The following is a 13,778-nucleotide window of genomic DNA, read 5'->3' as shown; positions in this document are numbered from 1 at the left end:
GTGAGCGAGGCCTGAGGCCGTTGGGCCCCCCAGTTATTGTTGTGTCTTTACTCAGTATACAATTACCACTTGAAAACATGAGAACAGAAAGAATAGATCCTGACTGCAGTAAAATCACACATGAAAGTACAGAGCAACTACGCGTGATTATTGGTATCTTTGAAAAAAACAATCGTATTTACAGGACTGTCTCAGAAAATTAGAATATTGTGATTTTCTGTAATTCAATTACAAAAACAAAAACATCATACATTCTGGATTCATTACAAATCAGCTGAAATATTGCAAGCCTTTTATTATTTTAATATTGCTGATCATGGCTTACAGCTTAAGAAAACTCAAATATCCTATCTCAAAAAATTTGAATATTCTGGGAATCTTAATCTTAAAAACAAAACCATCCGTTTTTTTTGCTTAAAACAAAACCATCTGTTTTGTTTTATGTTTGCTTTCAGCTGTTTTCTTTTTTTTTCATATCATGGGAACATTTTTTTTAAATGTTTTCTCTGTGCATAAGAACATAACAGCACCCTGTCAGGTAGTCCTGGTTATCCTGACTCTGAACATCCAATCAGCAGTTCAGAGCTGCTCAGTTCTGTGACATCACAAACCCCAAAGTCATCCAACATTCCCATCTTTAACTTCACGCATGCTCCTGTCATACAAACAGTTGCTGTTCCATTAAGTTGGAAAGAGAATAACAAAGTTCGGTTTTCAAGAGCGGTGGGGTCAAGTCAAGTGACTGACTCCACCCACTCAAACCCAGCTGGATATACGTGGTTAAACGGGGAGCTTTTGTACCGTATTTCTGTGGTATTTTGACCAAAATATGTCAAAGACGTTTTATTATGACCTCAGAAAACTGTGTAAAGTTGTGGACTTGGTACAGAGTGTGTGATTTGTATCTTTCAGTTTTCACATATTGTTACTTGGATGTAATACGTTTAACATTAGAACCTCAATAAAGACGGAATATTGATTTATAATTATAGATGAAGATAATAATAATAATAATAATAATAATAATAATAATAATAATAATAATAATAATAATAATAATAATAATAATAATGAATTTAATTTATAATGCACTTTCCATTTGGTGAATCTCAAAGTGCTACATAAAAAAGGTAAAAAGAGTCATATAAAAAAATTGAAAAAAAAAAATAAAAAATAAATATATATATATATATATATATATATATATATATATATATATATATATATATATATATATATATATATATTGCACTGACTTATTTCGTATTAGGAGGAGTATTATTTCAATATAAAAGTCTTGAATTACTGCCAGGTGTTGGGTAACATCTGTCGAGTCACGTTGTGTCGTGTAATGTTGTATCCCAAACATGCACAGACACGATGTCTGTGTTAGCGTCTTTGTCAAAGTACCACAGAAATACAACGCCACAGCTACGGAGTCAAACACGACATCACTGAGGCCCCTTTCCTCTCTGGGTTGTGTCTTTCTTTACTTTCGTCTCGCAGCTTTCTCCTCCACACTTTCACGCACAGAAAATGCAGATGTGAAAATAAATGGTAACACAGACGGAAAAACTGAATAATTTTACTGGGACCTGTGTCTGTGATGTCACAGTACTGTGTGTAAAATCTGAAGAAACCAAGTGACACCAATTACCTCAAAGTTTTTGACTTTAGATGTGACTACAGACACCTATTCATATGATTGTTTATGTTATGTTTATCCCCTTTACGTGTTGGATTGTATGACACAGTTTTGTTGAGTATTTATTGCCCCAAAAAACCCCAAAACAATATTTGTGAATTAAATAGCAAAACATTAAAAGATTTTTTTAGAAATAGATTTTTGGAAAATGCCATAGAATGGCACTAACAATACATTTACTACTACTACTACTACTACTACTATTATTATTATTATTATTATTATTATTATTATTATTGTTATTATTATTATTATAATCATTATTTGTCCGTATTGCTTTACAGCTCTTCTGTCAGACAGAAGGCGTCCATAAACTCAAATGTCTTCTGTGCATTTTTGAAGAATGATCAGTAGCACGCAAAGTGCAGCAACCCGCAGCGAGAAACGCGGGTTGTAGTTTCCCAAGTTGTTGTTTTGCTCGCTGGCTAACGGCGCGAAGGGCTCGTCGGAACTACATTACCCAGAAAGCCCTGGGCGCCAATTAGAAACGTCAACGAGCCAGTGAACATTAAGCGGAGCAGACCAAAATCCCAAACAAGGAAATGGTGGGGGAATAAAACGACCAGATTATTTAATTAATGCATGTAATAATTAATATTTTATTTTATTGTAAATTAATACGTATTTATGGGTTGAAATGGATTACGACTTCAAAACAAAGCTGGCAGCCGAGAGGGAGAAGGTGGAAGATCTGTTCGAATATGAAGGTTGCAAAGTGGGTCGAGGCACCTACGGGCACGTTTATAAGGCTAAGCGCAAAGACGGGTAAGAACCGCGAACCGTCCGCTCCCGCGAGAACCTGCTGGGGACACAGTGCTGGGGACACGCTGCTGGGGACACAGTGCTGGGGACACGCTGGTCCCGCATGTGTGGACAGTGGTTCGGAGCTCCGCGGAGCGGAACCGTTAATAATAAACATCCATGAGCGGAGCCCGCGCTGTGTTGTTGTTTTCATGGGACGCACGCACACACCTCCTCCCCCACGCACGCGCGTGAGAGGCGCCGTGATGTCGAGTTCCGGTCAGTGGGACACGACCTGTCCTCGGTCTGTCCTGGTGGGGGGGGGGGGCACCACTGTCTGTCCTGGTGGGGACACCGCTGTCTGTCCTGGTGGGGACACTGCTGTCTGTCCTGGTGGGGACACCGCTGCCTGTCCTGGTGGGGACACCACTGTCTGTCCTGGTGGGGACACCGTTGTCTGTCCTGGTGGGGACACCGCTGTCTGTCCTGGTGGGGTCTGCAGCTGGTGTCTCTTTTCTGAGCTCGTCCTCACTGACGGTTCCAGTCTGGTTCCAAGTCTTTCACATCACACAATCTGGACTTTTAAAGACATTTCCTTCCCTGAACCGTGGGGACTCTACCGTCCCCGTCCTGTTGAGTTCTGGTTCTGCGTCAAAACGACGCCGTGCCTACGGCGTGTGGTACACGTCGACGCAGACCACACGCCGTCACTGACGCCGTCACTGACGACGTCACTGACGACGTCACCTCCCAAAAATTGTAACTACGCGTTGAGGCGACGCAGACCACACGCAGACGAGAGGGCTGTGATTGGTTCACTTGGTAGCAACGCATTTCTGGTTTCCGGTTTGAAGCAGTCGTGAACTTTCAGCGCTCATTTCTTCGTGTATGTGTGATTTTTTTATTTAGTTTTTTTGCACAATAGTTGTCCTTATCTCTTTGATTCACTGTGACCGGAAAAAGTCTGATAAACCATTCAGGAAAAGATCGCTAACTAGTGGTCACGGGGGGAACTGCACCGCAGAGAAATGGAGTGACGGAGAAGTCCGAAGGTTCACGACGGCGTCACGGTGACGGCGTGTGCTCTGCGTTGGTTTGACGCAGAACCATAATTCAGGCTCTAAGTCTGTGGGGGGTCGAGGCCCAGGGGCCTGGCAGGACTCGGGGGCCCGCGGCCCCTCGGCCTAGCCCCTCATACATGCCAGGGTCCCTCATACATACCAGGGTCCCTTCATACATACCAGGGTCCCTCATACACACCAGGGTCCCCTCATACATACCAGGGTCCCTCATACATACCAGGGTCCCCTCATACATACCAGGGTCCCTCATACATACCAGGGTCCCTCATACCAGGGTCCCCTCATACATACCAGGGTCCCTCATACATACCAGGGTCCCTCATACATACCAGGGTCCCTCATACATACCAGGGTCCCTCATACATACCAGGGTCCCTCATACATACCAGGGTCCCCTCATACATACCAGGGTCCCTCATACATACCAGGGTCCCCTTCATACATACCAGGGTCCCCTCATACATACCAGGGTCCCCTCATACATACCAGGGTCCCTCATACATACCAGGGTCCCCTCATACATACCAGGGTCCCTCATACATACCAGGGTCCCCTTCATACATACCAGGGTCCCTCATACATACCAGGGTCCCTCATACATACCAGGGTCCCCTCATACATACCAGGGTCCCCTCATACATACCAGGGTCCCCTCATACATACCAGGGTCCCTCATACATACCAGGGTCCCCTCATACATACCAGGGTCCCTCATACATACCAGGGTCCCCTCATACATACCAGGGTCCCTCACACATACCAGGGTCCCTTCATACATACCAGGGTCCCTCATACATATCAGGGTCCCTCATACATATCAGGGTCCCCTCATACATACCAGGGTCCCTCATACATACCAGGGTCCCTCATACATATCAGGGTCCCTCATACATACCAGGGTCCCTCATACATACCAGGGTCCCTTCATACATACCAGGGTCCCTCATACATATCAGGGTCCCTCATACATATCAGGGTCCCCTCATACATACCAGGGTCCCTCATAGATACCAGGGTCCCTTCATACATACCAGGGTCCCCTCATACATACCAGGGTCCCTCATACATACCAGGGTCCCCTCATACATACCAGGGTCCCCTCATACATACCAGGGTCCCTCATACATATCAGGGTCCCCTCATACATACCAGGGTCCCTCATACATACCAGGGTCCCCTCATACATACCAGGGTCCCTCATACATACCAGGGTCCCTCATACATACCAGGGTCCCTTCATACATACCAGGGTCCCTCATACATACCAGGGTCCCCTCATACATACCAGGGTCCCTCATACATATCAGGGTCCCCTCATACATACCAGGGTCCCTCATACATACCAGGGTCCCTCATACATATCAGGGTCCCTCATACATGCCAGGGTCCCTCATACATACCAGGGTCCCTTCATACATACCAGGGTCCCTCATACATACCAGGGTCCCTCATACATACCAGGGTCCCTTCATACATACCAGGGTCCCTCATACATACCAGGGTCCCTCATACATACCAGGGTTATATTTTATTTGAGGTTTATTGAATATGCAAAAAATATTGATTTCTTACTTTCACTTTGACTTTTTATTCTTTATAGACAGAATGAAGCCAGGATTTATATATATTTTTATCAGCTTCATTTCATTTGTTGAAATAAATAAATGTTTACATATAGAACTTCAACATTCTCAAAAAAGGGGACAACAAAGCTTTTACCATCCATCCATCCATCCATCCATACACCCACCCATCATGATTTCAGTCTCTTCAGAGATTCAACATTGAGTGTTACTGCTGTGGCAGGAAGGGTCTCCCGTAGAGGTCTGAAGGGTCTCCTGTAGAGGTCTTTAGGATCTCCTGTAGAGGTCTGAAGGGTCTCCTGTAGAGGTCTGAAGGGTCTCCTGTAGAGGTCTTTAGGATCTCCTGTAGAGGTCTGAAGGATCTCCCGTAGAGGTCTGAAGGATCTCCCGTAGAAGTCTGAAGGATCTCCTGTAGAGGTCTGAAGGATCTCCTGTAGAGGTCTGAAGGGTCTCCTGTAGAGGTCTGAAGGGTCTCCTGTAGAGGTCTGAAGGATCTCCTGTAGAGGTCTGAAGGATCTCCTGTAGAGGTCTGAAGGGTCTCCTGTAGAGGTCTGAAGGATCTCCTGTAGAGGTCTGAAGGATCTCCTGTAGAGGTCTGAAGGGTCTCCCGTAGAGGTCTGAAGGATCTCCTGTAGAGGTCTGAAGGGTCTCCTGTAGAGGTCTTTAGGATCTCCCGTAGAGGTCTGAAGGGTCTCCTGTAGAGGTCTGAAGGGTCTCCTGTAGAGGTCTGAAGGGTCTCCCGTAGAGGTCTGAAGGGTCTCCTGTAGAGGTCTGGAGGATCTCCTGTAGAGGTCTAGAGGATCTCCTGTAGAGGTCTGAAGGGTCTCCTGTAGATGTCTGAAGGATCTCCTGTAGAGGTCTGAAGGGTCTACTGTAGAGGTCTGAAGGGTCTCCCGTAGAGGTCTGAAGGGTCTCCCGTAGAGGTCTGAAGGGTCTCCCGTAGAGGTCTGAAGGGTCTCCCGTAGAGGTCTGAAGGATCTCCTGTAGAGGTCTGAAGGGTCTCCTGTAGAGGTCTGAAGGATCTCCTGTAGAGGTCTGAAGGATCTCCCGTAGAGTTCTGAAGGATCTCCTGTAGAGGTCTGAAGGGTCTCCCGTAGAGGTCTGAAGGGTCTCCCGTGGAGGTCTGGAGGATCTCCCGTAGATGTCTGAAGGGTCTCCTGTAGAGGTCTTTAGGATCTCCCGTAGAGGTCTGAAGGGTCTCCTGTAGAGGTCTGAAGGGTCTCCTGTAGAGGTCTGAAGGGTCTCCCGTAGAGGTCTGAAGGGTCTCCTGTAGAGGTCTAGAGGATCTCCTGTAGAGGTCTGAAGGGTCTCCTGTAGATGTCTGAAGGATCTCCTGTAGAGGTCTGAAGGGTCTACTGTAGAGGTCTGAAGGGTCTCCCGTAGAGGTCTGAAGGGTCTCCCGTAGAGGTCTGAAGGATCTCCTGTAGAGGTCTGAAGGGTCTCCTGTAGAGGTCTGAAGGGTATCCCGTAGAGGTCTGAAGGATCTCCTGTAAAGGTCTGAAGGGTCTCCCGTAGAGTTCTGAAGGATCTCCCGTAGAGGTCTGAAGGATCTCCTGTAGAGGTCTGAAGGATCTCCCATAGAGGTCTGAAGGATCTCCTGTAGAGGTCTGAAGGATCTCCCGTAGAGTTCTGAAGGATCTCCTGTAGAGGTCTGAAGGGTCTCCCGTAGAGGTCTGAAGGGTCTCCCGTGGAGGTCTGGAGGATCTCCCGTGGAGGTGTGGAGGATCGCCCGTGGAGGTCTGAAGGATCTCCTGTAGAGGTCTGAAGGGTCTCCTGTAGAGGTCTGAAGGAACCCCGTGGCGATCTGAAGGACTTTCAGGACTGTTCAGTTCACCGGTTGTCTGCGGAGCTGCCTGACAGTGACTACGTTTACATGCAGTAAAAATTTGGGTTATTGCTAATATTCCAGTTACTGAAACATTGGGAATATTCCGTTTACATGGTAATTAATCATTCGGGATATCTGGATCAAACCAGCGACGCGCGGAGAACGTCATGATGCAATTCCCGTCATTTCCGCTTCTTCTTCCTGTATCCAAATTCAAAACAAATGCTGCTTCGCGCAACTTTTCTCTCACCTTCTTGTAAATCTCGCTATCCCAGTACTTTCTACCGTCTACAAATGCAGAAATGTTCATATCCTTCATTACATTTATGAAGTGATTAGTCTCCTCCTGGTCTTGGTTTCTCCGTGTTTATAAGAACTTCCTGGACTCAAAAGACCAGGATTCCTTGTGAACAGAGCATGCGCAGAAAACAAATTCCTGTTCCGTTTGATGGGGATATTCCGTTTGGCGTTTACATGACCGAATATTCGGGTTTTAGAAGGAGTAACCCAGGGGTCATATTCAGGTTTTTAAAAACCTGAATATAAGCAAATTCGGATTATTCAAAGGGGTTATTGGTGTTTACATGGCCGTGCAAAACCGGGTTATTGCCAATTTTGGGGTTTTAAAAGGGTTATTGACTGCATGTAAACGCAGTCAGTGTCTTGGTGGACACAGGAGGAACTAGGGCTCGAAGCACTGACCTTCAGGTCCATGGACGAACGCTCTATCAACTGAACCACCTACCCTAAGATACTCAACATCTTGCTGCAAATTCTGAAGGACCTCAGCTTCCTCAAGAAGTAACATCTGCCCTATCCTTTCTTATAAACATCATCAGTGTTGTATCTCCAGTTCAGTCTGTCGTCCAGGTGAACACAAGGTATTTATTCTCCTCCACCACCTCCACTTCTTCTCCATGATGGAAAGCAACAATCTGAAAATCCACAATCATCTCCTTTTGATATTACTCAATAGATTTATATAAAGTTCAATAAATAAAGGCTTCAATATCCTCCCCCGAAGTAAGGTCACCGGGGTCCCACCGTGGAGCAAGGCCTGGGGGATGAGCGAGGCCTGGGGGAGGGGCTCATCAGTGACCATGCCCTTACCCATGTGGTCTTACTGAGTTCAGCGTTCAGGTGGGCTCCCCACCTGCAGGACCTGCACCTGTTTTGAGCCTTTTTCTTAGTTTGGATTGTTGCCTTGATGGTATGAAGGATCTCCTGTAGAGGTCTGAAGGATCTCCTGCAGAGGTCTGAAGGATCTCCTGCAGAGGTCTGAAGGATCTCCTGCAGAGGTCTGAAGGATCTCCTGTAGAGGTCTGAAGGATCTCCTGCAGAGGTCTGAAGGATCTCCTGTAGAAGTCTGAAGGATCTCCTGTACAGGTCTGAAGGATCTCCTGTAGAGGTCTGAAGGATCTTCTGTAGAAGTCTGAAGGATCTCCTGTAGAGGTCTGAAGGATCTCCTGCAGAGGTCTGAAGGATCTCCTGTAGAGGTCTGAAGGATCTCCTGCAGAGGTCTGAAGGATCTCCTGCAGAGGTCTGAAGGATCTCCTGCAGAGGTCTGAAGGATCTCCTGTAGAGGTCTGAAGGATCTCCTGTAGAAGTCTGAAGGATCTCCTGTAGAGGTCTGAAGGATCTCCTGTAGAAGTCTGGTATTTTGTGTTTTGTTTTCTTCTTCTTTTATTTTTTTATAAATCTTTTTATTGGTGTTTTTTTTGGCAATAATAAAATGGTAAAAAACAGACATCAAAACCAACCCTATCAAATATGCCATTTTTTAAACCCCAACCCACCCACAAGTGCATGGCTGTACAAAATAATATATAGATGTGCAGAAAAAAAAACAACCCACAGTACAGTAATACAAAAACCGATTGTACACAGATTGTAGCCTGACATTGTAGCCTGACATGTGAACAGGGCTAGGTATGGCAGTCCAAGACATTCTGAGATGGGGGAGTGAGGCCCCATAGAGCTGGGATAGGCAGGCGCTGGATGCGCAGAAATCCCCAGAATATTGATAAGGTGTCAGTTCAGCTTTCAGTTTCCATCACAGTCCTGTCCATCCGGATCAAGTTGTTTTCTTCTTTTTACCAATAAAAGGCTTGTTAAACCCCAAACCTGCAGGACGGCCCCCACCGGTCCGATGTGGAGGGGTTCGGCCAGCAGCAGAAGCCACGGGCCTTGGCTCGCTGTCTGGCTGCTGAAGCTGGCTCTGGGACTTGGATAATATGTCTCAGTGTATTTTTCTGTACCTCAGAGGTGGAAATATGCTCTGCCAATAACACTGATGCAAAAACGCAGAATAAATTAACATCAGACAGTTAACACCAAAAGTCAGACCGTCAGTCTGGCTTTTGGACTTGTAGACTATAACAGTCTGGATGATCCTTTTTGTCTTTGACCCAGAGCACATGGTGCCCATTTCCTCCATAAAAGATCAGGAATACTGACTCCTCTGACCAAGGTACACGTTTCCATGCACGGTAGTCCACCTCAGATGCCTCTGAGCCCAGAGATGTTGCCTCTGGTCAAAACCAAAACAAGGCTTCTGATGGGCGCAGAGAAGTCTTAATCATCAGTTGTGAATGTGGCTCTTAGTTGCAGTGCAAACTAAGATTTTCCCCAGTAATCCTTGTCTATGATTCCATCAGCTGTCATCTAGGGATGATCTGAGGAATCATCTAGGGATGATCTGAGGGATCATCTAGGGATGATCTGAGGAATCATCTAGGGATGATCTGAGGGATCATCTAGGGATCATCTAGGGATCAGAGATCCCTGGTGTCCAGCTGACGCTGGAGCGCTTATCCTTTTCACGATGAGGTTCCTCCAGATCCATTTCAGTGTCTAACATGTGCAAATCTCTTTTAATCTTTTGTTGAAGAACAGTGTTTTCCTTACAAAGTGTTTGAAAAGGACTCTGCCTTTTGTAAAAAATCCTCATTCTCATCATCTGCTTGAAATTATAGGCTTATTGTTAGTGCCACGTCCCTGCTGCCGCCGAGTTGCTCCCGTAGCAACGGTTCAAGTGAAAAACCAATGTACTGTATATAAACAAATGAATGTGAAGTCACTGAGAAGAGAAGTCCTGCTGCATTTTGGTTTAAACTGCTAGAGCTGATGGATGTGAGGGTGATCCCCTCCCTGCTTTACCTGCAGGATGATGTCGGCTGTCATGCGTTATCTCAGCAGCAGTTCAGCACCAGCGTCTCTTATCAAACAAGGCAAAGCTTAGTACAACACACTGCATTCAACTGTGGCTCACCTCAAATGCAAATTGGATACAGCCGTCTGTTTTGTCACTGGTTGCACATGTTCTTAAAGTCATCCCAGTTAAAGATGAGTTAAACCAAACCAGTGAACTGCTACTTCTCTGCATACAGCACCAGAAAGGATTCACCCCAGTTTCGTAACTTCACACCAATGCTTCAGCAACAACCGTCTCCCAGCAGACTCGAGGGTACGTCCAGTTTGTTGCATGTATTTGAGAAGGATGGATTGTCCCCTTGTGCAAACTGGCATTCTTGGTGCTCCCACATCTGGAATCAGAAAGATGTTGCTCAAAGCCAGCATCCCTTTACCTGAAGAAGTGAAATGTGATGCTCTTTCATCAGGAGTACTGCTGTGTCACGGTTGTTATAAATCATGTCTCACTTCTACAAGACGTTCAGAATTAAAGCACCAAGATCGCAATACACCCCAGAAAACCATTCACCAGACCTACACCACGTGGTTGATCCATTATGGCGCTTTTCCACTAGTACCCACTCAGCCCGACTTGCCTCGGGACGGCTCGTCACACCTCGTCCCGGCTCCACCCGTTTTGTTTTGTTTTTCCACCCCCAGGTGAGAAGTGGGCAGGTTGGTGTGAAGCTGCTGTGACGTACTCGATTGTGCAACTCCTTTGTTTGTGTCGGCGCTGATCAGAAATCAGCTGGAGCCGCGAGCGGCTGAGAGTAAAACAGACCTCCTTTGGATCTGGTCGTTCCTTATCGCCCGTCTACATCCCTTTTTAATTCTCTCGTCAGCCCCCAGGTTTATGAACATCTGCACCTCAGAGTTGGATCACCAAACAGACATTTTGCGCTGTATAATAAAATCGCTGCGAGCCGCTCTCGCGCTGACTCCCGCTTCCTGATTCAAACGTCTGACGGCCCCGCCCCCCGACCAATCAGTGGCATGGAGGGTGGTGACGGCCCCGCCCCCCGACCAATCAGTGGCGAGGAGGGTGGTGACGTCAGATATAGTGCCGGCTCAGCCCAGTTAGAACCTGGGCAGCCTCGGTACAGAAAAAGTATCTGCTTGGCGCGGCTCCACCCGCCTCGGCCCGTAGTGGAAAAGAGCAAGACGGGGGGGGTGGTGGGTAGAAGCGCTGAGTAGATACTAGTGGAAAAGGGCCATTATTTACTGAACAAAATACAGTCTAAGCATGCAGAACAGTTGGTAAAAACCATGTGCTTGAAGGGCCACCTTAAGCAACAAGACCTGAAGTTGTGGTTTCCTGTCTCTCCCATGGCTGGGGAGGAAATGTGGGCCGTTGTTCTGGTTGGTTGAGGCTTGCAGGTTTGTTCGTGGACAGCTGGAGGTTCTACTACAGCAGGTCCACCAGTTCTGGACTCTGGACCACTGCTACCCCTTGATTCTCTCATTTTCTTTGGCCTTTGATTTAAGATTGTCAGTGAGTGTCCTGTCATTACCTGATGTGAGTCACTACCCGATTTGAGTCACACATGCGCAGTCGCGTCCAACATCGTCGGCCATCTTGGAAAGCAACATACGGCAACACCACTTGGACAACTTTCAGGATAGACAAGATCTAAACACACACTTGTTTTGATATACACTACTCACAATAAGTTAGGGATATTATTATGTACATGATTGCTTAAACTTAAACTTTATTTATTTATTTAGCTTTTCCAATTTGGTCTGAATTTTAATGAAATAAGTAAAAGTTCCCTTTGATATTAGTGACATCACTAATGATGAATGAGAAGAAACACCATTTTCATTAGTTTAATATTACCCCAAAAATTTAGGCAATAAAAATAAAATAAAAAAGTCTCTCACAATATCCCTAACTTATTGTGAGTAGTATGTATGTATGTATATATATATATATATATATATATATATATATATATATATAGTGTGTGTGTGTGTTTAGATATGATCATATATAGAGAGAGATGCATAGATATGTTCATATGTTTTCAGTTGGGAATGGTATAAACTAACACAGTTTGTCCAAGTGGCGTTGCCGTATGTTGCTTTCCAAGATGGCCGACGATGTTGGACGCCACTGCGCATGTGTGACTCAAATCGGGTAGCGACTCACATCGGGTAATGACATGTCCCCGTCCATGGAAGGTCTGGGGGACGTCTGCCCAGCAGACTGATGGACAAACGCTTTGGCTATGTTACTTTACCTGGAATCAGGTGTTTACATGCAAAAGACGGACCGTTGTCAGTATAGTGTGCGCCGGAGAGCTCCAGTTAATCGGTGGCCGTCTCCAGTACAAAGAAGACTGGACGGAGCAGCACCAGCGGAGGCAGGACTGGGACATTGTTACTGGATCTTGTCCACTCACCATGTTTACATTTGAATCCTCCCCGCTCTGATTTTAATGGGCTGTACTTGCTTTTCTCCTCTCCAGCTTATCTCAGCCCATCCATCCGTCAGCTCTGCTGGTTCCCATTTCACTTATTACATGGTTTTCACGCTCAGGTGTGAGACCCAAGGCCAAATGGCTGTCCTGAGATAAAACATAATAGGAGACACATTTCTTCTCTGTCTTTGCTTTCTCTGTCTCTGCATGAAGGGTGAATTTCAGCAGAGCGATGGTGTGGATCGTAGCAGAGCGGTCCTGCAGGAGACTACCACTTCCACTAGGACCTACTCGGCTCTACTCGTCTAAGCTCGCCTCCACTCAACTCGGCCTGGTTTCTTTTCCATAACAATCACCACCTGGAGCAGTCGGGGGCCTGTAGTGTGATGATGTCAGATACAGCCGACTCAGCAGCTTAGAACCTCGGCAGAATAGATACAGAAAAGTATCTACTCGGCACGTTAGACCCCAAGTGGAAAAGAACCATCTGAGGCGAGTCAGGCTGAGTAGGTTCTAGTGGAAAAGCACCAAAAGGCTATCTGTTATGGCCGAGACTCTCTGCTGTCTCCCTCCTCCTGCCAGGACACCTCCAGCTTTGACAAGGAAACCCCAAAAGGTCAAACCGGGACCTGCTGAGCTGGGTTTCCAACTGATGAAGAACTCTTGAGCTCTTCAGTAACATCCCATTTTCTCTTTTTATCTCCACAGGAAAGATGAAAAGGAATATGCACTGAAACAAATAGAAGGCACTGGAATATCAATGTCCGCCTGCAGGGAAATCGCTGTAAGTCATGTTCCCTTTATGTTTTCAGCCTTTAATAAGCTTTTCTTTACATCACATGAAGTCCTTACATCTGATTAAAGTGTTAGTGGATATCTGCAGGTCAAGAGTCAGGGTTTTTTTTTCTTGACAAGTTGGCAATTTTGTCAAGATGCAAGATAGCCATGAAAGAAAACATGCAGTCTTGGTTCCCTCTCAGAAATATGGACGATATCTGACAGTGTCATGATGACACAGGCTGCAGGAATTTTAAAGATACTTCGGAGGACAAAACAGGAACTACTCCTCAGATGTCATGCACATTTTGTAGTCACAGAGAGCATTAAAGTGTCCATGTTTAACGTTTCCATATTTTCCAACTTATCAACAGTCTTGTTCAGATGAACTGTCATCCCAGAGGTGACGTGAGGCTCAAAAAGATTTGGTAAACATGTTGTAATATT

The 13,778-nt window shown here is 45.9% G+C and overlaps 1 protein-coding gene across 3 annotated transcripts in view; it reads left to right on the top strand.

Moving 5' to 3' along the window:
* The first annotated feature begins 2,229 nt into the window (after window positions 1-2,229).
* Window positions 2,230-13,778, top strand: part of cdk19 (cyclin dependent kinase 19) — a 109,108-nt gene continuing 97,559 nt past the window's right edge. For all 3 annotated transcript variants that reach the window (XM_061746545.1, XM_061746544.1, XM_061746543.1), the window contains exons 1-2: window positions 2,230-2,470; window positions 13,263-13,338. In XM_061746545.1, coding sequence (XP_061602529.1) covers window positions 2,343-2,470; window positions 13,263-13,338 — 204 coding nt within the window. In that variant the 5' untranslated portion in view covers window positions 2,230-2,342. The remainder of the gene's footprint in view (window positions 2,471-13,262; window positions 13,339-13,778) is intronic.

Source organism: Cololabis saira, chromosome 18 (genome assembly GCF_033807715.1).
Source record: "Cololabis saira isolate AMF1-May2022 chromosome 18, fColSai1.1, whole genome shotgun sequence".
Classification (NCBI taxonomy): Eukaryota; Metazoa; Chordata; class Actinopteri; order Beloniformes; family Belonidae; genus Cololabis; species Cololabis saira.
The sequence above is the reverse complement of the archived record's forward strand: the minus strand, read 5'-3'. Positions and strand labels throughout refer to the sequence as shown.